This window comes from Fulvia fulva, chromosome 11, assembly GCF_020509005.1.
Source record: "Fulvia fulva chromosome 11, complete sequence".
Classification (NCBI taxonomy): Eukaryota; Fungi; Ascomycota; class Dothideomycetes; order Mycosphaerellales; family Mycosphaerellaceae; genus Fulvia; species Fulvia fulva.
The window spans coordinates 1,231,215-1,254,895 of record NC_063022.1 but is presented as its reverse complement, the minus strand read 5'-3'; the positions used below and the strand labels follow the sequence as shown (position 1 = coordinate 1,254,895).

The 23,681-nt window shown below is 53.9% G+C and overlaps 10 protein-coding genes across 10 annotated transcripts; 7 read left to right on the top strand and 3 right to left on the bottom strand.

Annotated features, from left to right (window-relative positions):
* Positions 1-261: 261 nt before the first annotated feature.
* CLAFUR5_12873 (uncharacterized protein) lies at positions 262-1,275 on the top strand (the record flags this gene model as incomplete). Its single annotated transcript, XM_047912021.1, has 1 exon — positions 262-1,275. The coding sequence occupies one exon, from the start codon at positions 262-264 to the stop codon at positions 1,273-1,275; it is 1,014 nt and encodes a 337-aa protein (XP_047768130.1).
* Positions 1,276-5,200: 3,925 nt separating this feature from the next.
* On the top strand, positions 5,201-6,080 carry CLAFUR5_12872 (Hydroxynaphthalene reductase-like protein Arp2; the record flags this gene model as incomplete). The annotated part of the gene is made up of 3 exons (XM_047912020.1): positions 5,201-5,362; positions 5,416-5,640; positions 5,706-6,080. The coding sequence occupies 3 exons, from the start codon at positions 5,201-5,203 to the stop codon at positions 6,078-6,080; spliced, it is 762 nt and encodes a 253-aa protein (XP_047768053.1).
* A 362-nt stretch (positions 6,081-6,442) lies between these two features.
* CLAFUR5_12871 (uncharacterized protein) lies at positions 6,443-7,717 on the bottom strand (the record flags this gene model as incomplete). Its single annotated transcript, XM_047912019.1, has 1 exon — positions 6,443-7,717. One exon carries the CDS (start codon positions 7,715-7,717, stop codon positions 6,443-6,445), a length of 1,275 nt encoding a protein of 424 aa, XP_047768076.1.
* A 2,484-nt stretch (positions 7,718-10,201) lies between these two features.
* On the bottom strand, positions 10,202-10,639 carry CLAFUR5_12870 (uncharacterized protein; the record flags this gene model as incomplete). The annotated part of the gene is made up of 1 exon (XM_047912018.1): positions 10,202-10,639. One exon carries the CDS (start codon positions 10,637-10,639, stop codon positions 10,202-10,204), a length of 438 nt encoding a protein of 145 aa, XP_047768075.1.
* A 425-nt stretch (positions 10,640-11,064) lies between these two features.
* On the top strand, positions 11,065-12,756 carry CLAFUR5_12869 (2,3-bisphosphoglycerate-independent phosphoglycerate mutase; the record flags this gene model as incomplete). Its single annotated transcript, XM_047912017.1, has 3 exons — positions 11,065-11,143; positions 11,215-12,521; positions 12,577-12,756. 3 exons carry the CDS (start codon positions 11,065-11,067, stop codon positions 12,754-12,756), a joined length of 1,566 nt encoding a protein of 521 aa, XP_047768010.1.
* Positions 12,757-14,387: 1,631 nt separating this feature from the next.
* Positions 14,388-15,772, top strand: CLAFUR5_12868 (uncharacterized protein; the record flags this gene model as incomplete). Its single annotated transcript, XM_047912016.1, has 2 exons — positions 14,388-15,520; positions 15,574-15,772. 2 exons carry the CDS (start codon positions 14,388-14,390, stop codon positions 15,770-15,772), a joined length of 1,332 nt encoding a protein of 443 aa, XP_047768011.1.
* Positions 15,773-16,554: 782 nt separating this feature from the next.
* Positions 16,555-18,300, top strand: CLAFUR5_20343 (uncharacterized protein; the record flags this gene model as incomplete). The annotated part of the gene is made up of 1 exon (XM_059463179.1): positions 16,555-18,300. The coding sequence occupies one exon, from the start codon at positions 16,555-16,557 to the stop codon at positions 18,298-18,300; it is 1,746 nt and encodes a 581-aa protein (XP_059319151.1).
* Positions 18,301-19,087: 787 nt separating this feature from the next.
* Positions 19,088-19,453, bottom strand: CLAFUR5_12867 (Zinc finger protein bud20; the record flags this gene model as incomplete). Its single annotated transcript, XM_047912015.1, has 1 exon — positions 19,088-19,453. One exon carries the CDS (start codon positions 19,451-19,453, stop codon positions 19,088-19,090), a length of 366 nt encoding a protein of 121 aa, XP_047767711.1.
* A 667-nt stretch (positions 19,454-20,120) lies between these two features.
* CLAFUR5_12866 (Aconitate hydratase, mitochondrial) lies at positions 20,121-21,788 on the top strand (the record flags this gene model as incomplete). The annotated part of the gene is made up of 6 exons (XM_047912014.1): positions 20,121-20,153; positions 20,244-20,621; positions 20,683-20,702; positions 20,753-21,093; positions 21,144-21,653; positions 21,706-21,788. The coding sequence occupies 6 exons, from the start codon at positions 20,121-20,123 to the stop codon at positions 21,786-21,788; spliced, it is 1,365 nt and encodes a 454-aa protein (XP_047767712.1).
* An 800-nt stretch (positions 21,789-22,588) lies between these two features.
* Positions 22,589-23,650, top strand: CLAFUR5_12865 (uncharacterized protein; the record flags this gene model as incomplete). The annotated part of the gene is made up of 1 exon (XM_047912013.1): positions 22,589-23,650. One exon carries the CDS (start codon positions 22,589-22,591, stop codon positions 23,648-23,650), a length of 1,062 nt encoding a protein of 353 aa, XP_047767713.1.
* Positions 23,651-23,681: the final 31 nt, after the last annotated feature.

The window sequence follows — 23,681 nt, the reverse complement described above, 5'->3', positions numbered from 1 at the left end:
GCTCATTGCAGACCTTTCAAATCGAAGGCGCACCGCCATATATTGCACTATCTTACACCTGGACCCTGCCGGCAGACGAGGTCAAACCGGGACCATACATCTTGACTTTGAACGGTCACCAAGTTGAGGTTCAGCAGAATTTACACTACGCGATGCGGCATCTTGCGGAAGAGGTCCGCTCCAAGGACTGTATGTTGTTGGGCGGATGCTATCTGCATCAATCAGGTTGACCTCCGCGAAAGGGCTTCGCAGGTGATGAGAATGAAGGGGATCTACGAAGGCGCTGCCTCAGTATTTGCTTGGCTCGGGATGCCAGACGACGATGCTCAGATAAAAGACGCTATCGATCTCATGGTCAAGAGCTTTGATGTTTTCTCCGAAGATATTGAGGCCCTCGATGGGGGTATACATCCCGTAAAGTGGGACAAAGATCATGCACTATTTCCGCATGATGGTTGCAGCGACACAGACCAAGCTTGGAGGACTGTCACCGCCATATGCGATCTGCCATACTTTCGAAGAGTATGGATACACCAGGAAGCAACTACACCTGGCGAAGTCAGATTCTGGATTGGCAAGCACAACTTTGACGGTGATCTTATGCTAATGATCGTATTATGCGCACATCGTTTCGCTGAGGTATGGGAATTCCCTGCAGGACTTGCGAAATCGGTCGGCATGCGCAGCCACATAGCGCACGTCACTATGGCACGAGTAGATCGCGAGAGGCCAGGACCTCAGCCACTGGTCGATATTCTAGCGGATGTGAGAATCGCATCGTGTGCAGATCAGCGTGACAAGGTGTTCGTAGCTTTGGCCCATGCGGCTGAGATTTCCACTATGGATATCGTTGTGGACTATGACAGAAGCCTCGAGGAAGTCTATCTAGACATAGCCCATTTCGCATTGGAGCGTCACGGTCTTGATATGTTGGGCCTCGTCTACACCCATGGACCTGGACTACATCCAGATTTCCTTTCGCTCGCCGAGGCTCCCCGTCTTCCGACCTGGGTGCCGGACTGGAGACAACGACTGCGGATAATGGCTTTGACTAATGAGGTTAGAGTTCTTGAGGACGGTAGCCCGATCTACAACCCCTTGCCAGGCACTATTACCAAGTACGAGACGAAGGGCGCGGCGCTCAGAAAGAGACTTTCGAAGACTATCATGGCGCCCACGTGCACGAGATGGCCGGCGGGCGAAAGATCGAGTACCCATGCAGGCAAGCCAAGGGCCACACATGAGCATTCATGGGATGGAAGCAATTCATCGTGACCAGCCCAGCACTCCACAGTCTGGATTTGACAGTAACACTCAGTAGTATACTACACTTCATTCGAATAACACTACACTCATTTCACTACGTCCTTGCCCCGCTCTCTCCAGTCCTGCCTTTACTAGGATCTCTCATGTTTGTCCACTTTACTATTCGTACACTTCCACATTCGTACAAGGTCGCTCAAGCGAGCCCGTCTCATCCGACAAGACGTCCCTCATCGAGCCGAAATGCAAGTCTCGATCACATTACTCTCGGTACTTGGAGTTGAGCAGTTCCAAAACCAGCCGCTCTCATCGGCAGTGTGCTTCCAATTTCACTGCGATGGCATTCCAGAATAAAGTCGTATCTGCGCAGCAGGCGAGTTGAAGTGGATTTAGATTGGTCTGAGCGAAGTTGAACACCCGGTCAAAATGTGATATGAGAGTGAAGAAGGCTTGAAGCTCCAGTGATTGATGATGAATTGAAGCCCCAGAAATTGTCGAACTTTGCTTAATTCCTTCGGGTTATTGTGTGCTCGTGACTGCCACGAACTAACATTGCTTCCTGAGTTCATGTCGTAGGCATTTGCTGGATCAGTGGACTCGCCGGCAACGTCGCAGAGTCCTTTCGGAAGATCCTAGGTCGCGAGATCAAGCTTCTGATGTCGCCTAAAGGAGCGTGTCGTTCTCGCTTGTTGGTCGTCTTAGTCTTCTGATGCACTTTCTGGCCAGTCGTCTTGCGCTTTGATTGTGAGTCGTTTGGGTGTCGAGACCACCATACTTCGCATCCAGAGTCCCTCGGTCGCAGTGCTAGGTTTGGTGTGCTTGTTGAAGGTCGTATGCTCATGTCAATGCCTGCCAGGCAGAACATGCATGCTGCGTGTTGAGATGCCAGACGTGGGCAAAGATGATCCATTTCGTGTTATTGTGTAGTGATCACCGCGTGCTGGAAGACTGTCGACAAGTGTTGAGATGTTGGATAAGATGAGACGTTATGGATGTTGTGCAAAATGCCTGGTAAGTGTGAAATTGCATCGGAGTGCGACGTTGACGCGCCGTAGCATATGTATATGTATCGGCTAGCTGTGCGTGCACATCACGATATGTCTAGACTGAGACAGCATCGAAGATCGCCAACGTCGTGGCTTCATAAGCTCAGGAGAAAGCGGCTGGCACAGCAACAAAGATCTGGCCCAGAACGCGCATTCGTGCTAGATAGCACACTTTGCAGAGCTCAAAGCCATCGATGAGGACAACTCTTGAGCTACGCACGCCCGAGGAGAATTGGCCGTTGACCATGACTGCGGTTGCACTCATGTTCTAAGCCGTGGTTGACAAGAGTATTCTCGAAATGGTAATTACTCATCACGGGATAGGCGGCATAGGCCACACTGCCAGACCGGCAGTGAGGTGAACCAGCGGCGAGATGTGTCCTCGGCCTGCAAGTGCGAAATCGATGGGCAGCAATAGTACATCGATGCAGGAGGTATTGGTGTGGCCATGGTCCGGTACCATATGTATAAGCAATCCGACCAATAGGAAGACGTTATCCGATTCCGGAAATCCGCCAAGACATATTGATGCAGGTCCGACAGCAGCTGATGCGCGAGGATTCCAGGTACCGGGAACAGAGCTTCGATAGTCAGACAGCAAGCACCTGCCGAAAGCAAGATGTACATGCAGGGGACGACTTCCAGCGGGGTGAAGGAATCCAACCAGAATTCTTCGAGATTGCTTCAACCCTCGAGCGACCACACGCTCGTGCGTTCTGTCGCTGGAGAATCTCCAAATGCTAGACGGCCAGGATGGCGGAATTTGGTGGCCTCTCAGGTGTGTTCCTCCAGTATCGTGCCAAGTTGGCCAGGTGCTCGCCATTGCACCTTGTTTCGGCGCTTCACGCGAGGTTTCCTGCTCAGACGCACATGCTGCATGTCTTCAAAGCTGTCCGCTTCCCGATAGACAGCATAGGATGTTATGAGGGACATCAGAGTGTAGCTTCCGTAGCAGTCCGAGTAGAAGAGCTCTGCCGAGAATGATCCATGTGCCGTGCCTGCAAGAGGTGAAGTAACGAAGTCTTCACCTACACACGGGCAGATGCCCGTGCCGGCGAAGACTAGTGAAGGATACCGCGACGGCATTGTTGCGATCGGTCGATTGCAGAAAAGCAAGGTAAGTATCTCGATGGAGGGCGACCATCTCGATGGGAAGGGCCAAATGCTATATGTATTACTGCAGGGCAACTCCTGGTGTGCTGTGAAAATAGACATGTGGATCACAAACAGCATTTTCATTCGGTACGAATGTGATAGAGAGGTGCTGTCGTTGGCTCGAGATCTCATCGACGATGGAGGTGCATAAATATACTGTTAACCTGGTATGCCGGCGGCGGAGACCAGGCCTGGGGACCACAAGGTGAAATCTGCCGACTCACTATAGCTAGTGCCGGTAGTTTTCAGTGGAAGCCTTGTACGGTGGGTGCTTCAAGCTGGCAATGTATGTTCCACGGCTTCTCCGGCGGGCGGAATCTCCAAGTGACTGCTTGTCAGGCTCGTGCCGCATCGTCTCAATGTTCATGTGCAATTGCTATTGATGTCGCTTTCTCCTAGTATGTCGCCGCATACCTCGGATTGTGAGATTGAAAGAGGGGCGGATGTAGACGCCGCTCACGGTTCCAGGCGATTGTGTGGCGATAGGGGTCCAGTGGTACTTGGTCCACTGCCTGTCGGCCAGAGAATTGCATGTCTTGCAGATCACTGAAGATCAAAAATTCACTCATAGCTGTCAACTCATGGATACTGCCGTTGAAAGAGACATGGTGATAGGAGCTTCCCCTGAGCGCATCAGTGCATGCAGTATGTGGAACAAATGTTCGTGACCTTGGTCAATGATCACTTTTGCCTGGATCGCAGACAGATGCGCAACCCGGGGCGTGCTTCGCCATTACCCGGACCCCGCGAGAGGAGGATCTTACCAGGATTGCGAAAGACAATGGCCAAGTCCTTGCCAGACGCGCCTGCTTTTGAGCTGAGCTCGAAATACTGCCCTGGTTCAGCAGGCCGGATCTCGAAGACGGCCTCGCTGTCTCACGATGTGAGAAGTGTGAATCTGTTGAGACGCACGCCTTGGACGGCTCCTGGAGTGTCGCAAATCGCTTGCACCGTGAGATGGTGGGAAAGTGCTGTGCCTTGTCCATGTTCCCAGAGCGTAGACACCAGGACATGTTCCTGGTGCATTGCAGGTGGTGTAATGGGTCTGGCAACGATGTGTCATGTTCGAGGTGAGGCTCGAGTGTGGAGGCTGAGAAGCGTGGTCTGGTGTTCAAAGTGTCGGTGGTCGGGACGTGATGGCAGGCACAGTACAGCGTGCAAGCCGCAGGAGACTGCTACCGCAGGAGCTCGTTGATGGCGAGGCATAGTGCAAATCGTGTCGAGATGGACGTTGATGCGAGCACTTCAAGCCAAAGAGGAAAAGGAGGAGAGGTCGCGTCAATAAAACACGCTTGTCTGAGCACGGACACTTGGTAAGCCATCGCTTCCTTTTCACCCTCGCCTTCCATCAACGACATCCAGTCGTGACATAGCCGCAATATGAGCAGTGTTCTGATATCATGGCCGCTGCGATGTTGTCAATTCTCACATCATCCGTCACGACTCAAGACCGCCTTGTGCCCTGTGTGGGTGCGGCCGCTTCCTTGTTGACGCAGATGCGGACCACCAGAGCCTCAAAACAGTCAAGACGTACTTCGCGGAAAGCCTCTCGTACTGCTACAATATGTACTCGCGCCGTCCTCGGCATCACTATGCAGCGTCTTGCTCACCTGGCCGGGGATCCTTGCATTGAGTCGACGTCTGCCAGACTGCCACACCCACACGCCGCCAGATGATCTCAGGAAGCAGATGCTGCCAGACTATTGCATCGTATCTACTGCTCGCTGAGAACAAGGATGTTTTCCAGTTTCCCTCTCTCGAAATCTGCGCCCTCGAGCTTTGCCCCAGTGGCTCTGAAAGCACCGCAGGACCTTGCGGGCAAAGTCGCCCTCGTCACTGGTGCCTCCAGAGGCATAGGCGCTCAAATCGCCGAGGAGTTGGCAAAGCGAGGAGCCCACGTTAGCCTCCACGCACATCCAGTTCCCAAAATCATTTACTAATGAACATTCAGCTCTTCCTGACCTGGACCCCCTCGCCGGACAGCCGAGCCAGCGCAACCTCAGTCATAAACCACATCTACCAAGCCAACACCGGCGTCAGCGTTCGAGGAATGCCAATCGACCTAACAGAACCCAAAGCTCCGTTCCAAGTAATCCACGAATTGATCAAATACTTTCCCCACATTGACATTATCATTAACAACGCCGACCAGCCCTCTCACAGCGCCATCCCAGACGTCACACTAGAACACTACAAAAAATCATGGACCTCAACCTCCGCGCCCCCTTCCTCCTCTGCCAGGCCGCTCAGTCCTATCTCAGGGCACCAGCTAGGATCATCAACATCTCCTCCGTAGCGGCTAGGGTTGGGGGCCCGACTACGATTGTTTACGCTATGAGTAAGGCTGGGCTGGAAGCGATGACGAGAGGGATGGCGAAAGCGTTTGGGAAGGATGGTACCACTGTTAATGCGGTAGCGCCGGGGATTGTGGAGAGTGAGTTGTTGGAGAAAGCAGGGCAGGACTTCATCAAGGAGAAAGCGGCGTTGACGCCTGTGCAGCAGAGGGTTGGGAAGCCGGATGATGTTGCGCAGGTAGTGGCTTGGCTTGCGGGTGAGGGGAGTAGGTGGGTTAGTGGGCAGACTATTTGTGCTAGTGGCGGGTTCATGATGGTGTAGGTTATGGGCAAGATAAAGATATCTACAATGCAAAATCTCCATGTTCAGCTTCCCATCTCATGCTAGCTCGACAACGTTCCATCGATCTGCTTTGTCTCAGGTAAGTCTGTAGAGGCAACAAAGAAATGACAACGCGGTTTGCGCAGCACAAAGAAGCAGCCTTAGGCGCAGGAGAAATGGGATGAACATGATGAGACAGCACAGTGTGAGAAGAAAAAGGAATCAAAAGTTTGTGACAGTGACAGCTTTGCAGAACGCTATATTATCTTACAACCAGTGTAATGTACAACCCGCTCCGTTCAAAATCCATGAATTACCACATCGAGCTATCCCCCAGCAGAAGTTCTTACTTACCCAGACGCTCAAATGAATCCATCCGGTGCGCGTCCCTCATTGTACGCCCTCGTTGGGTACGTCGGTGTGTGCTCGAACCCGTCAGTCCTGCGGCTGTAGACCGAAGCAGAGCGAGCAGTCGGCGCATGGCTGGCGTGTGGGTGCTGCGGCCACGAGGAGAGATTGTACTGCTCGTGTTGCACGCTCTCAAGTCGCTCGGCCTTCTGCCCATTGAAGGCAGGCTCGTTGCGACCGAAGAAGAGAAGCATGCCCCAGAGACCGGCAAGGATGGCAAGGATGATGGTCGCGGCCCAGGTAAGAGTGATGAACTTCTTACCAGCTGAGCCATCAATACCGACTGGGTGGCCGACGAAATCGACGAGGCCAGTGGCGCTGTTGGCGATGGCGTGGGCGGCGGCAGAGGAGAGAAGCTGCGCGAGAAGGGCGAGGCAGGTGATGCCGAGCGTGACGAGGACGAACTTCTTGCGGTAGTAGATGCTGCTAACGATGCTGGCAACGAAAGCGAGACCGGTGCAGATCATGGCAAAGCCATAGGCGACTGCAGCAAGAGTAAGCGCAGAGGCTTTCTTCTCACATGCAGTGACCTTCTTCTCAAGCTTGTCCTGGAGAACGGTGGCCCCCGTGCCGTCAGTGACGTTCGCGGATGCGCTTCCGTTCTTCGCGACGTACGATCCGTAGCATCGGCCAAGGACGTGGAAGTCGTAGAAGTCGTCGAGCGCAAAGTCGTCGACGACTGCACCGAAGGCCTTGTTGACCTGCTGGATGACTGCCGACTGAGCTGGACCGGCAGCAGCTGCTGGCTTGCTAGGTGCGGGAGTGGCAGTGGGCTTGGCAGTGGGAGTTGTCCTAGCGGAGGTAGGCTTGGTCGAGGTCGTTGATGGCTGGGCCTTGCTCGAGGTCGTCTCGTCCTCATCATCGTCGTCGCGAGCAAAGAGTGCAACAGGAAGGGTGACAGGAAGCGATGCCTCAGAACGCTTGGTGATGTTGACACCTCGGATCTGCTGGTTCATACCCGTGAGGATGTTCTCACCGATGCGGAAGACGTTGACAGTGTATACTGCGTACTCGTCAAGAAAGCCAGGCTTGTGGCCAGCGAAGAAGCAAAGTACGACAAGAACGACGGCCGGGATGAAGAGGAGCGCGGAGAAGACCATTGGAATGGTGATCGTGAGAGGCCGGCCAGGTTGCTTCTGCGGAATCGGGACACCAGCTGCTGCTGCAGCTTTCCCGAAGACTTTGTTGGCGATCTTCGGGAGGAAGATCTTGGCGAGGAGTGGGAACATGGTGGTCGAGGTCGTTTGACTGCTGTCCGTGTTCGGTGCTTGTATGGTGTTGATGGAGGCTGACAGTTGCTGCTTTCTTGCAAAGATTGTGGATATGAAGACCTGCTTCAATATTGCGGTTGGATTCTGAAAGCTGTTTGCTGTAGCGAACGGTGTATAGCGGTGAGGCGAAGTGGCTATATAAGGGGGGATTTTCGAGGTACAGAGCAGCATTGTGTTGTAAGCGTTATTAGGTGCCTTTGTGCAGCAGTGAACAATGTGTTATGTTTAGCCCATGACAATGAGCTTCTGGCGACACTTCATTGTTGAAGAGTGTATCGCGCCTTTGACGCGGGCTTGTGGGTGTGCGATTTCATACTGTGAATCGAATGATATCCCGTGACTTGCGCTCTATCGACTCTGTGTTGTAGATTTCATCGCTCTGTCTTGTTGAGGTATCCCCCTTTCTGCAACGCTGACTGGGCCACATTCATGTTGAGTGATTGAGATCCCTACGACCGACACTTATGCATCCTCTCCAATGTTCTTAACACTGCGTGCATTTGCGGTGTCTTAGACATCGGTCTTTGTCTGCCAAATTTGAGCGATCAACTGGACACCAAGCACTTTCAGAAACCCTTTTTCAAGGCCACCGCATCACATACGCCAGGGAGGTTTAGTAGTACCACTCGGGCGAGCGGACTGCCGTGACAGATCTCCAGACGGTGAAGCGACTCTGCCGTACCTCTGTGCCGCTCTCGTAGCAGCCGGATGTAAAGTATGAGCTGTTTGTATGGGCTGAGAGGGATATGTATTGAAGTGAGCATTGCTGGCATTGTAGATATTGCCCACCAGAACATTCTGAGAGTTGTTAATGTCGCCAAAGTGGTAGGGTTCCGGCACCTGAAAATTCTGATCCACTGGAATTCGAGGAGACGACACATAGTGCTTTGAGACAGGCACCGTAGTTCCATCGATGCTAGTCTCCATCCTAAAGTAGCTATTTCCGCGAGTCTTGCAGGATCGTCGGGTTGAGCCCAGTGCCCAATGCGTTGACTATCATGGGGTTTCGATGATTGGAAAGGTCATCATCGGCGTCACCAGTGAGCCTTGAAAGAGGTAGAGCTTCGTCTCTGGGATCCAAGAACATATGCGTAGGCTGCGATGCATTCTTAGAGAAAGCTGCTGCACCATGCGTTACGTGGGCTTGCTCGGGAAAGACGAATCTTGTGCTTCTTTACTACTCCCTGCTCCGTTGAGGACATTCTTATTGCTCAAGGAAGGTCCAGGCATTGCCGAAATTCCGTCTACAGTGACACCAGTCAGCGCGTCAGCTTCGGGAGCTATGAGATCCGTACTGACAATTGCTGACTCTGGTACCTCAGGGAGTGGCATTTGGCGGCTATCGCGATCGGCTAGTTGCGGGCCCTCAATTATCCGGGGCCACGCATAGGGATTGAGCTGCGACGGTTGAGCCCAGAAATCGGCTTCAGTCTGTCAACCGGCACTGACTTCAGATTGTGACCGTGTGGTTGCTTCTGCGCTGGTGGTAGCGTTACGATTGGACTAGGCCGTGGCATAAGTCTGCGCGGTGCGCTCCCTGGAGCGGCATTTTGTTGGCTGCGCACTTCCTGCGTTCGTGAAGAGGTGCTTCGAGGACGTGGCTTTGAGGCCGACTTTCCATTGTTGCTCACTTTATGAGCATTCTGTGCAGCCGGAGACATCGCGCGTGCGTTTATGCGAGCAGTGTTTCTTGATGCTGGATGTCTGTCGAGAGGGTCGAGCCGTGGCGAGGATGCGTAGGGAGGATAAGTCGGCGGGTGTGTGTGATAGTAGTGGTGGTTGTTTGCACACTAACAATCGTGTAAAAGCAGTAGCGGTTAAGCTATAAGTGCGTACCTGCAGTTTTCACGGTCTCGTAAGTGGCAGGATCGATGTAGGACCGAAGGCGGAAGGTCTAATAGAGGCGTAGTAGCATGTTGCTGTTGCTGTAGCAAAAAGCGCAAGGTTGTTCTGTACAAGGATGGGTTGTAGGCGGATTTTGGTCCATCATGCTGTTGAAGTGAGTGTACAAGCAGAAGAACAATCACTTGCTTCTACGAGGTGAGAATCTTTGCAAGGCTGTATCTCGCCGTGCGACACACAAGTGACCCACACAAGAGCTGCTCATTACAGCGCGACAAGCTGCGAGCTTCCTGCCGCCCCTGAATGGCTGTTAGCACAGCTTCCAACGCGCACATGTAGTTTTGCATGTTCTATATGCCCTGTAGCCCCGGCGGGGTTGTCCTTGGACTCGCGGTGTCATAGTTGCTTGCATGAAGCTGGTCGCACGACGCCTGTGTGATCGGTCCAGGCAGTCGCAAGCGCCGCGACGCCTTCAGGGGTCGTGCATCTGCCACAGGTTGTCGCGCTGCTTCGAGGATTCATCGTTGAAGTCCACATTCTCCCTCCTGTCATTCTTGTAGTCGCATCAAATTTCAAACATCCCATGTCCAGTCATCAGCTTCATGTGACCTTCTCAGCCAGTCCCTTCGCAACCTCTCCCAAGCGACTCAGCATAGCATGCTGCTTGGCAATCTTCTCCTCAAGCTCCCTGATCTCCTCGTCCTGCTCCTCGACTGTCCTGTCAATGTCAGGCAGCTTCTCCACCTCCCTCTGGGCACCCCTCACGCGCGACTTGATGTCAAGCGCAGCCGTTGGTAAGTCCTTTGGGTTCAGAGGCTGGATCTCAGCATAGTTACTGCCAATGTCGGTGCTCTCTTCGGGTGCGAAAAGCTGGTCGAGGGAGGTGGATTGCTGGTTGTTGTAGACCTCGATGCGCGCGAGGAGTTCATGGAGTGGCGGGAGCAACTCAAATGTCTGCGGAGGTGGGAGTTGGAGGGTCGTTGATTGCGAGGGTGCGGTGGTATTGGAGGTGGTCTTGATGGGCTGCTTGAGTGCCATCGCCGCGACGCTTGCCTACTGTCGATGGGCTCAGGTACACCTAGCGAAGAGCGGTGGTCTCTATGAAGGAAAGAATGTGTTGCGGAGTGAATCTAATGTCCACACATGAATGTGAAGACGCGTGAGCTGCAGCAAGGTTCACACCTGCATGAAGATCCCTGTCGGCCAGTGACGATGCTGATCTCGGCGCAACTCGGTGCTCGCAGTTTTGGTGGGATGTTGGCGCTTGTTGGTGGGGGGCGCTTGAGATTTGGTTGATCCAAGTCATTGCTTTGTTTGCGACAGCAGACAAGAAGCAACAGCGACAAGCCCGAGGCAAGAAACGTGCAATCATTCATTGGTTTGAAGAGCAATCAAGTAACGATCAGTTCATCGCCTGACATAAACAAACTCACAGCGACGATCGATCATTACAGTCGGCCATCATGGTGCAAGTCAAGCAAAAGGTAGCTCTGATATGCATTGACGGCTGGGGTATCCCCTCCGAATCGTCTCCCGCAGAAGGTATGTCAGAAAAGTGATGGTATTGGCAAACGGTCACTACTATGACCGGAGACAGCTCTAACACTCCCAAGGCAATGCAATTCTCAACGCCGAGACACCATGGATGGACGAGTTCGCCAAGGATGGCAGCAAGATCACCCAAGGCTACACCGAGCTCGAAGCCTCCTCCCTCGCCGTCGGTCTGCCTGAGGGTCTTATGGGCAATTCCGAAGTCGGTCACTTGAACATCGGTGCTGGACGGGTCGTGTGGCAGGATGTGGTCCGCATCGATCAGACCATCAAGAAGGGAGAGTTGAACAAGGTTGAGAATGTGGTCAAGAGCTTCAAGAGGGCAAAGGACGGTAATGGCAGACTCCACCTCTGCGGTCTGGTCAGTGACGGCGGTGTCCACTCGCACATCAACCACTTGAAGGAGTTGATCAAGGTCGCCAAGGAGATTGGCGTGCCAGAGATCTATATCCATTTCTTCGGTGATGGTCGTGACACAGATCCAAAGAGTGGAAAGGGGCATCTCGAAGGTCTCCTGGCATTCTTGAAACAGCAAGGCGTGGGCAAGCTGGCAACGATAGTTGGCCGTTACTACATCATGGACCGTGACAAGCGATGGGATCGCGTCGAGATTGGCCTGAAGGGCTTGGTCACCGGCGAGGGCGAAGAGACTGACGACCCAGTCAAGGTCTTCCAGGCACGCTACGACAAAGGCGAGAACGACGAGTTCCTCAAGCCAATCATCATCAACGGCAAGGAAGGCCGCATCCAGGACGACGACACCGTTTTCTTCTTCAACTACCGCTCAGACCGTGTCCGTGAGGTAACACAACTGCTCGGTGACCAGGACCGATCGCCAAAGCCAGACTTCCCATACCCCAAGGGCATCGCGATCACGACCATGACCCGCTACAAGACCGACTTCGACCTGCCTGTGGCATTTGCACCACAGGTCATGGACAACGTTCTTGCCGACTGGTTGAGCCAGAAAGGCTGCAAGCAGAGCCACATTGCCGAGACGGAGAAGTACGCACACGTAACATTCTTCTTCAACGGTGGTTTGGAAGTACAGTTTGATGGTGAAGACCGTGAGCTCATTGACTCACCAAAGAGTGTAGCGACTTACGACGAAGCACCGAAGATGAGTGCGATGGGTGTCGCAGAGAGGATGGCAGAGCGTATTGCTGATGGCAAGTACGAATTCGTCATGAACAACTTTGCGCCACCCGACATGGTTGGACACACTGGTGTCTACAAGGCAGCTGTGGAAGGTGTGACCGAGACCGACAAGGCGATTGGTGTGGTGTACGAGGCATGCAAGAAGCACGGCTACACATTGTTCATCACCTCGGACCACGGCAACGCAGAGGAGATGTTGACTGAGGAGAAGGTGAGCACAAGATCATCACAAACCCAGAGCCAAGAAAGTCACTAACACTTCACAGACGCCCAAGACATCTCACACAACCAACAAAGTCCCCTTCGTCATGGCCAACGCACCCGAAGGCCTCTCGCTCAAAAAGCAAGATGGCGTACTGGGCGACGTAGCACCAACAGTCCTAGACATCATGGGCATTGAACAACCAGAAGCCATGACCGGCCACAGCCTGCTCCAACGTAAGTAGTGCCGACCAAGCCAACCGAACAGTATAGAAACTGGAAACGGCGTGACATGTGACCATCACGAATTATACGCGAGGCGTTGCTGATCGGGGTCGTACATACAGGCACAGACGAGGACGAGACCAGAGCTGAGAAGAGACGAAAGGTAGAGTAGACGTAGATGTAGACGTATATACCACCTTGATGAAGGAAAGCCACTGTAGCAGAACGGAAGATTTGTTTCTTCGTTCTTTTTTCTTTGTCGACTCGCACTGCGCTCACCTGTCGCCGCCAAAAGCACTGGAACCGAACGACACTGCCGTTTGTGGTCTTTGTAGGTAGTCCTAGGTAGGCTAGGTCTAAGCAAGACCATGCATATATCAGATTCACTGTTCGTGTTTGCTCGTCTGAAGTTTGCGCACCCCATCGCATCGCCTCAGATCCATCAGAACAAGATGCCTAGAATGATTGCCATAGCACATGCCAGCACCACCATCCCGTCAAAGAGACCATACTTACCTCCCTTCATCCCTCTACCCAAGCCTCCCACCCCTCACCACCAATGTCCCAACAACACGGCCTCTCCTAGGCCCAATTCGAAAAATGGCTGGCCCAAGACTCCCACACCTACACCATAACGCACGAACACCTCCTCCAGCTCTCCCTCCTCCCCATCTCCTCCATCAGAGCCGCAGACGTGCAATGGCTTCGCTCATGCAGAGACTCTGATAGACTGGCAGCTTGTCGCGACCATATGTTTGAGCTTGAGGAGATCGTAGAGCACGATCGCGAAGGGGGAAACAGGGCGGAGAGGAAGATGTTGCAGGATTTTAGGGATTTGGTTGTGGCGATGGAGAGGATGGGGGAGGAGGTGGAGAGGTTGTTGGGGAGGGTTGAAGCGAGGAAGGGGGAGATGAGGGCGATGGAGGGGGGTTGTTGTAAGTGTGAGGAGAATCGATGAGATGGTCGAATCAGATGGGGGCCAATGTGGCAGTGGTCCTTTCTGAGCACGTTCTGGTTGGGTCTGTGAAGTGGCGGCCAGGTCCGAAACATTTATCGGAGTAGCGTCCGCAGATACTTTTTGATTCGAAAGACACACTCTCTCTCATCCTCTGTCGTTATCCAGTAGAAGTATCAAGAGTCTGGACTCTGCAGGCTGAGCAGCTGTCGGTACTTTGCGCGCGCTGCAATCGATGTACCGACCTGACCAGTCCGCTATGGGGCAAAAGACGCGAGAAAAGGTGTTTAGAGGATGTCAACATCAACATCTCGAGCGTCCCCAGCGTATCGCTGCGTTGGCGTGGAACGTCGGGCTCGAGCGACAACGATGATGCTGGGAAACAGTCCTTAGGCAGCCGTTCGGGCAGAAACACGCGGGATGGGACGCCTTCTTTTCGTCGACGGAGCAGCAAAGTCTGAAGATTAGCTTGCGGACTTCCAAGGAACCGCTCGAGAGATTTGCAATGGAGTCCGTGATTGATCAGGATGTGCTTGGGCTGACGTGGCGAAGTCGTTGTCAATCTCGCATGGGGACCGGGCATGCCTGATATAACTTGCATTGGCACTTTTCAGGGTTCCAGATCCTTATATCCCGTCCTCCCAGCACAAGGCGCTCGCTCAGTACCACATCACCTCGCCAAAATCGCTGACCTCTATGACTCGCAAGATGGAGCCAAGACGTGAAGGCTCCGCGATGAGCGCGGCAGGGCTGGATGTGAATGACTTGAGGTCGATCATGAAGCTTGATATTGCAGCTTCAAATGAGCTACAATCTCGGATAGAGCAGTTGCGCCAAGAACTCAGATCGGGAAGACGACCACCAGAGGAGAAGATTGAGCTGTGCGACATGGCGAATAAAGATATGACCAGGGATCTGATCAGACGCATCGAGCAGATCGAAAGGCAGGGAAGACTAACGACAGGTGACCGAGAAATGCTGCAAGCCTTCAGTTCGCGACTTGCCGTGTGTGATAAGCAAGGAATGGACATCACAGAGTTGCGCGATTGGAAACGGGATGTGCAGAAAAGGGAGGCGCTTCCTCTTGGTGGAAAGCCGAGAACACCAGAGACTTCGCCCTGTCCGCCGGTCAGAGTCACAGAGCATCTCCGAAGAGCACCAGATATGGGAGTACGATCCACTAGTCCTGGACCAATCCTCGAGAGGGTCGACAGCAGAGATCGGAGGCCGGCGGCACCGCCTCGAGTGGGCAGCGACAGAACATTTGGTATGCCACCGTCACCGCGGCGTAGCGGCCAGCCATACTTTCCTCCGCCACCTTCATCACCACATCGACCCAGTGCTATCTTCGGGGCATCGTCCTCTCCGTGGCAGAGTAGCGAGAGGGTTCCGCAGGTCGTACCGCCGCCGCCGCCACCGCCCACACCGTACGTTAGCAGCAATACCAGAACGCCTTCGCCACGCTTCAGCAGCCAAGTACCATACGGAACACCGCCGTCCAGCCGAGGAAGTGAGAAGACCGCTCCTACACCACCAGCATCGAGACCTCGAAGCCAGTATGATGATGCTCGAAGCTCTTCGGATTCGCTACCGCCTCGCCGCAGCATGGACGGTAGGTACTCTGCAGACCCGCCCTCATCGGCGTCTTCGTTCCGCCGTCCTGTATATCAGCCGCCAACAGTTGCAGAGCCGCGATTCGAGGCTTATTACGACGCGAATTTCGTAGACGGTGATCTCGTGCTAGAGAAGTCGACATGGCCGCTTCTGTATCGCATACTGGATGTGGACCCGTCGACACCTCCGCGAATCTTTGAGCACACCATGAAGAGGTGAGCAATAAGTCGGTGATAGAGACTCCGATCTTGTTATTGACATTTCCCAGATCTCTCGCCGACTTGAGCCTGAAGCACAACCCCGTGCAACGACCGAATGACCCAGAAGCTCCAGTCCGATGGGCGGCAATCTGTAAGGCATACGACACGCTCATCGATCCCGAACGCAGACGCGACTATGACGGCCATAGCGCAGAGCCTGGCATAAACGATGACTTTGCGCAGCTGAGCATGGGTGGGTGGCGGTAGTCGTCGGTACCTCAAGAGTCGGAACGTAGGCCAGGATTGATCGACAGGCCACATGAAGGGTCTGCGAAGAGTGCATTGAAACGGACGTTTGCCTGTTCATTGGCTGGTCGTGCAACAGGGAGAGCTGTGGCTATCCGTCGGCGGCCATGACAGGTTTGGTGGCGTCGTCGTTCGCTCGCTGCCGCAGATGCTTGACATGGACGCTTCAGCACGTTCAACGAGTGAAAGAGGAGGAGACGCTGATACGTGTCGGCTGAGGAAGTCGTGCGATGAGATACATGTAGTAATAATGTTGTGCTATGTAAACGATGAAGGAGAAGGAGAAGAGTCGACGTGTCGGGCAGTCGCGTCTCTGTTTCGACGAGACCGACTTTGGAGATGATCCCTGCATGCTGTATCTCCATCGCCAACGTCGCTCTTGCTCTTTCACAACACATACTCAGTCCTCTGAATAGCTGAAAGCTGCTGCAACCTCGTGCCTGTTGATGCAGTGATAACAGCACACACCAACATGCTCTGTCCTTTGAAGATGGACATCTTCTCCAAGCTTCCAGCGCTGCATTGCCGCACCACGGCACTTTGTCTCGGGGACGGATAGACACATTAGCAGCGCTCCAGCACAATGGAAACGAAGCCATGCAAGCTGTCACTTTCACCATGTTGACCGCTCCGTACCTTATGCTGGCCACATGCCCCCCAGCAGTTCGTCGGCTGCTCTTTTGTGGTACAGCAATATTTTGCCTGTGCCACCTCAGTCGTATCATCGCTCAGCTTCATCCGTGATGGCCTCAGCACAGCCTGCTTTTATACGAGAGAACGTTGGTGCACGCGGTAGTGTTGCCATCGCACGGCAACGACCGGTCCACCCAGGCCCATCGCAGTCTGCACAACAGGGCAGTGTCCAGCAAAGTGGTCAAACGGTGGTGCAGCAACGACAGCTACCACTACTCACAGGCCAGCCCGGTCTCCAGCAAGGTGTTCCAGCGGCTCTTCCACCAGTGCCGATTATACCGGATTTTGCTGCGTTGCACAACGCGCACATAGGCATCGAAGGTTATGCCCGGTCGCTCCTTCAACTGATCGCCGATTTGCGGCAACAAGTCCACCACGTGACGGGCGAAAGCAACGGTCGGGAGGTGAAGATCAAGGAATGGGAGAATCACTGCCAAGATCTGTGGATGAAATGCGAGGATGCGAGATTGAAGGCTGAAGAGCAGCACGACAAGGAGATCCGGGAGCTCAATCGTCAACACGAAGACGACTTTCTCGATCACACCCGTGAGTCGACTGAACAGAGAGTTGCACTATGCCTCACCATCAGGAAGGTCCAGAAGGATGGCGATGATCTTCGAGCCGCTCTGGCCCAAGAGAAGGAGGCCAACAAGATAACTCTCGAGATACTGCGTTTGCAACGCCAGGACCTTCAAGATGCTCTCGTCAACGAGCAAGCGACCAGCAGTAGCCTTCAGGACAGGGTGGAGGAGCAGCAGGCAGCGTTGGTGTCCAATCAGAAGACAGTCAAGGCCGTCGCTGCCAGATCGGTCGTTCGGACTGCCATTCATCGTTGGCAAACCAGAAAACTTCAAGCCAAGGTCCAGACCGCAGAGCTTCTTTCCAATGGACTGTGCATGGAGGTCACCAGGCTCGAAGGCGAGCTCGGCGTTGCTGTTGACGTCGTCCGTGATTGGATACGGAAAAACAGCAACTTCAAGAGTGCTCGCAAGGAGATCGGCACCGAGAACGACAAGCTCCATGCCGAACTGGATTGCGTAAACCAACAGCTCCGCGCTCTCGAGGAAAAGCTCAAGACAGCCGAGGGGAACTATGCCAAGGAGAAGGCTAGCCTCAAAGACTCCGAAGGGAAGAGGAAAGTGGAGCAAGATGAGATCAAGAAGGTCAGAGGTGGCTTCCGAGAGCTCAAGGCGAAGTTCGACAAGTTGGAGACACTTGCAAGTGAACAGAAGACGACGCTCAAGAACAACACCGGCGAGCTGGTCAAGAAGGGTAACGAGATCAAGGCTCTGGTCGAGGGGTGCAGTAGATTGAGGAAAATCGCGGAGGAGGACAACGAGAACTCTGTCGCACTGAATGAGGCCAAGAAAGATCTTGAGAAGGAAAACGCCGACCTTCAGGAGAAACTTCAACAAACCCAACAACAGCTCCAAGAATCCAATGTCGCCAAAGCGGCCGTCGAGAAGGAGTACGCAGAGTTCAAGCAGGTCGCGGCAGAGAGCAGAAAGGCGGGGGAGAACAGTAGGAAGGCCAGTCGGAAGCTGGATGAGATGCTTGGTCACGACACTCAGGACTCTGACGAGGACGATGCACCACCTCGGAAGAAGAATCGCTCCTCCAATAGCACCACGCCTCCGGTCAAGCAGGGTTCTCCAGACAGTGTGACATACCGGTCAGCCCTGCGGTATCGACAGAGTCCACGAACGATTCTCGCGTCGTCAGAGATCCGAGATTGCAGCCACCTCGACAACCTCTGGCGATGGAGAGCAAGTCTTCCTTGCCACCGCGACCTATGAACGATATCGCGAGGAATGCGTCGCCGAGGGGTCCACGAAATGATGGTGTACGATATGATCGTTACGATGGCAGGCGATGTGGGCGGCGGTGACCGACTGTGATGCTTGGGGAGGCAGGCTGCGGGTTGAATGTGAGGAGGAGAGTGAAAGAGCATGTAACGTCGACACCAGAATGCCCAGATGAAGTCCACCAGGACCCAGCATGACAGACTTCCCCGCCGTGTGGTGTGCAAGGTAGTGATGTAGCGAACGAATTACCAGTCCTGAACATAATCTTACTGCATGCTATGTTCTCATCATACCACCGTAATGTCAGCATCGTGCCTTCCCTGCCAAGTCATGCACGTGCGAGTGGCTCTTCCCGATTTGACCCGTCCGGTGTCGGCCATATACCGACGTTGGTCATGCAAGCTTCTGGGGCTCCAGATCTGCAATGCACGAACGGTGTAGTGTGTGTTCACCGATGCAATGAGGATGCCGTGGATCTCAAGCGCGACTTGGTGGTTGGCGAAGTGTCGGGCACCAGCGAAAATTTGTTGACACCTGAGGCCACCATAAAATTTCGGCAGTGGACTTTATCACTGCTGATAGCGGTGTCGGTGAGTGGTATAGTCCATTCGAGAATCCCTGAGAGCATTGTCCAATGTTGTGATGCGTGGTTCAAGATCATGAGACTTGCTGAGACTTATGCCTCCAATAGTGGAAGATGGTAGTCCAGCATGGATGGTCCGATGAAGAAATCGCATTAGCCATATGACTTCTGCCCGTCCTTTCGTTGACATCTCCTTCATACATCCTCATCCTCCGACGCATCGATCATTTCCGACTCCTCGACTGGCTTCCTGCCATTGTCCGTTGTCAAGCCCGTGGCCAGCTCCGCTTCCTTCTGGCTGTACGGCTCTTCTTTCAGATCGCGCACTCGTCTCTTGTGCGGCTTGCCCTTCTGGTGCTTGACAAAGTTGGTCTCGGACTCATACCACTTTGCGCACTCGACGCAATACCACTCTCCGAACCCGGGCAGATCCTCCTTCGCTTTCGTCTCGGTGTACTTTTCGAGGTGCTTTTTCGACAGCAAGTCAGCGTGGACCTGGTCGAGATCACGAGTATGGCGGCGCGTCTTTGATTTCGACTTCGGACCTCTGATGGCTGGCATCTTTGCTGTGCCTCGCCGAGATCGGTAAGACAGGAAGATGGTGGATGCTGATTTCGGGAGATGTTGTGGTTTGGGATGTGGTCTGTGTAAAACCGCTTGCAGGAGCACGAGCGAAAATTAGCGATATCGCTGCGAAACGCGGAATGCACGCGGCGGCCTCGGCTGGCACACGATCAGGAGCGGCAGCAAGTCGTGGGGTGGCGGACGTGGTCTGCACACGCCTGCTGCTGATGGAGAGTCTGCGAGGATTCTGGCCGTGCAAGTAGTCGAAACGGTTGTGCTGAGTCCGCAGAAATGTGCCATATGGCCTATCAGATTCACATGCAACGCTGAATAAGAGCACTTCCTCTGTCACTCGGCCGACACCCGCGCAGCAGCTGTTGCCGCGAATCGTCTAGGCGCGAGAATTTGATGGTCTCACGGGTCTGCAGGTCGACTGTTCCCGAGTAGCCGAGGACGTGGATTGCCCCAAGAGCCAATAGCAGAGCTGCTAAAGGTGGTGTCCTCGCTTTGCCGGAGAACTCTGGCAGCTTACGGCCATGTCTCTTTTGTTCGCTCGACAGCCACAGCGTCTTCTTCACTTATAGCGCACGCACTCATCAACACGCCCATCTCCCCTCCACTCAGCTTCACCACCGCTCAGACCGCAGCTGGGAAGCATATCAGGATGTTGTCGGCACGATTGGCAGCGCGCCAGCTGGTATGTGTTTCACAGCGATAACAGCTCCTCAAACAGCTATCGCACACCAGCCATGGAGCCATCGGCATCGCTAACACTCCATTGCAACAGCCCCGGCTGGGCCGCCGGACGTTTGCTACCGTCAATGACAGCCCGCTCACCAAGAAGGTCGAGATGACCAACTCGGAGAAGGGCCACTACATCAACTACGCCGGCATGAACGAGAACCTCAATATTGTGCGGAAACGCCTGAACCGACCTCTCACATACGCCGAGAAGATCCTATACTCGCATTTGGATGACCCGCATGGTCAGGACATTGAGCGTGGCAAGAGCTACTTGAAGCTCAGGCCGGACAGAGTCGCGTGTCAAGATGCCACAGCTCAGATGGCTATTCTGCAGTTCATGAGCGCTGGCATGCCCAGTGTAGCAACACCCACAACTGTCCACTGTGACCACTTGATTGAGGCACAGGTCGGTGGTGAGAAGGTATGGTTCATTCTATAGCAGACACAAACATGTGAAATGCGAGGCTAACACTATCTAACAGGATCTTGCCCGTGCATACGAGTAAGTACAGAATGCTGTGGCTTCTGCGGCACTTGCTAACCTTACCTCAGCATCAACAAGGAGGTCTACGACTTCCTCTCGTCTTCCTGCGCAAAGTACAACATCGGTTTCTGGAAGCCAGGCAGTGGTATCATTCATCAGATCATCCTCGAGAACTACGCTTTCCCAGGTGCTCTGATGATCGGTACTGACTCCCACACTCCCAACGCTGGTGGTCTTGGTATGGTCGCAGTCGGTGTCGGTGGCGCTGACGCTGTCGATGTTATGGCCAACCTTCCATGGGAGGTCAAGGCTCCAAAGATCATCGGTGTTAGACTTACTGGCCAGCTCTCTGGCTGGACATCGCCCAAGGACATCATCCTCCGCGTGGCAGGTATCCTTACCGTTAAGGGTCAGTTTGCTCCAATGTTGTTTTCCACAATTAATTCTGATTTGTCGCAGGTGGCACTGGCGCTATCGTCGAGTACTTCGGTCCAGGCACTGAGAACATCAGCTGCACCGGTATGGCAACGATTTGCAACATGGGTGCCGAAATTGGTGCCACTACCTCGATTTTCCCATTCAACGACCGCATGTACGACTACCTGAAGGCCACCAAGAGACAGCACATCGGTGACTTTGCTCGATCCTACGCACAGGAGCTTCGCGAAGACGAGGGTTGCGAGTACGACGAGATCATCGAGATTGACCTCAACACCCTCGAGCCACACATTAACGGTCCATTCACCCCCGATCTCGCCACGCCACTCAGCAAGTTCAAGGACGCAGTCAAGGAGAACAAGTGGCCAGAAGAGCTGAAGGTTGGCCTGATCGGTTCCTGCACAAACTCTTCGTACGAGGATATGAGCCGTGCTGCATCTATTGCACAGGATGCTCTCGACCACGGCATCAAGGCTAAGGCTATGTTCACTGTCACCCCTGGCTCAGAGCAGATCCGCGCTACCATTGAGAGTAAGTTGGTTGTCATCCTTCATTGGTTTTGCAGTACTAACAATGTTTCCAGGAGATGGTCAGCTCAAGACTTTGGAGGACTTTGGTGGCATGGTTCTCGCAAACGCTTGCGGACCTTGCATTGGTATGTTGTAATGTGTTTCTTTTCATTTCGTATTGTTCCGACCGATGGAATGGATACTGGCCGCTTGGAACTGGATGTGTTTCTGGAGAGCGGTCGTCGCGATTTGGGAAGGCACGCGTCTTCCACGTGGGTGCTCTTTCCCATCTCGGACGCGATGGCTGCCTGAGCCCCTACACACCTCGACTTCAGGACGACATGATTCGACCTCACCACCCACTATCATCCCACCGACATTGACCAACGTCCCTCGGCCCCTCACACGATACGTTCATCAACAAGCTACAGTCACACTTTACTCGCAGCATGCCTTGAGCAACCACTCAGCGCCTCCGCACTGTGTGCTCGTGGTGAGAGCGACGTCCACCGGCAACGATACTGGTCAGGATTGGTCGATCCTCGCTGACTCCAGTCTGAACGTGTGCCGTGTTGGAGGTCCTGCCTTTGGACGACGTCCATTGAGCCAGGCTCAACGAGTCACACGTCAGCCATCACATTCACCTTCAACATTCGGAGCTCATTTTGAGAAACGAGGTGGCATTTCAGCACCTCAGCTTCCAAGCTCGTCTTTGAGAACGGCTCGTCCTCAGCCGGCAGCAACTCAACCTTCAGAGCTCGTCTTTACACCCGAGGTGGCTTGTCACAACCTTGAGATATCGACCTCGTCTTCAGACCACGTCGTTCTCACCCGGACCAGCGTCTCAGCATCACAGCGTCTCGTCTTCTGCTGGAGGGACCTGCATTGACATTGGCCAATCCTCGCTGAGACCAAAACAAGTCTTTCGTTTGAGCCTGGCCCATTGAAACGCCCATCATGGCGTTTGATCACGCGGCCGTCGCTCACGTGACTACCATTATCGAATTGATCACGATGCTCATCGCGCTCTGCTTCGCCAAGTTGCCCACATGGTGGATCAACAGTACGCTCCGCCTCCTGCTCTCGGACGAGCCCGTTTTGCAAGAGCTACTGGACAGTGCTGGTCTTGTCTTCGCGCCCAGTCTTTTAGAGGCGGTCCAATTTACCGCGCCACCAACCCTAGACTGGTTCAAATCACTGCCCACTAGAGCTCATAAGCGATGGGGTGTCTACGTGATCGTTCTCGAGAAACAAGGCTCGCGGCCACGCATCTACGTCGGCAGCGGTACTGGCGCGGATAAAGGCGTTTCAAATCGTATTGCCAATTATGACAACCGCACCACTTTTCCACACTACGTCGAAAAGGCATTCAACGAGGGATTCAATGTCACGAACAAAGGTCTGTTATTGTGGGCGCCTATTCCACGCCCTGGATCGGTTCCAAAGCTTCGTCTGCTCTTCCTTAAGATGGAATGCGCGTTCGCTTTCGTTTTCTGGTCCATGAGACGCACACCGAAGATGCTCGAGCAAGCACCAGAGCTTTGTCCGTGGCCTTTGGACGCTCTCCAATATGATGGCGTCTGTTCACACGCCGCAATGAGTGAGAAGGGCATAGGCGATATTGGACTCAGCGAAGCACAACTTGAGGCTATCGCAGTGGAGGCGAAGGAGCGCAAGGCTGCAGCGTATAAGGCCTATCGGCAGACAGCAGAGCGGAAGGCAAAGGTCGCATCGGAAATAACAGAAGCCAAAGCAATCGCCGCGAAGCTCACTGCACAAGAACCAGTCAAGGCACCGAAGGGCACTCCGCACTACCGCGCCCGGAAGCGCAAGACGCAGGCTGAAAATGCCAAGCGTAACCCAGACCAGGCCAAAGCCTCCATGAATGCCGCGAATAACACATACAAGGCCAAGGCGCTTCGCGAGAAGAAGTACCACGATCCCATCTGCGACAAGGCTTTCCCTACCAAGCAGAAGCTCGCTCGCCATATGATCAGCGACATCCACACGGAAGAGTAGCGCAAGGCGAAGATCGCTCAGCGTGCTTTGG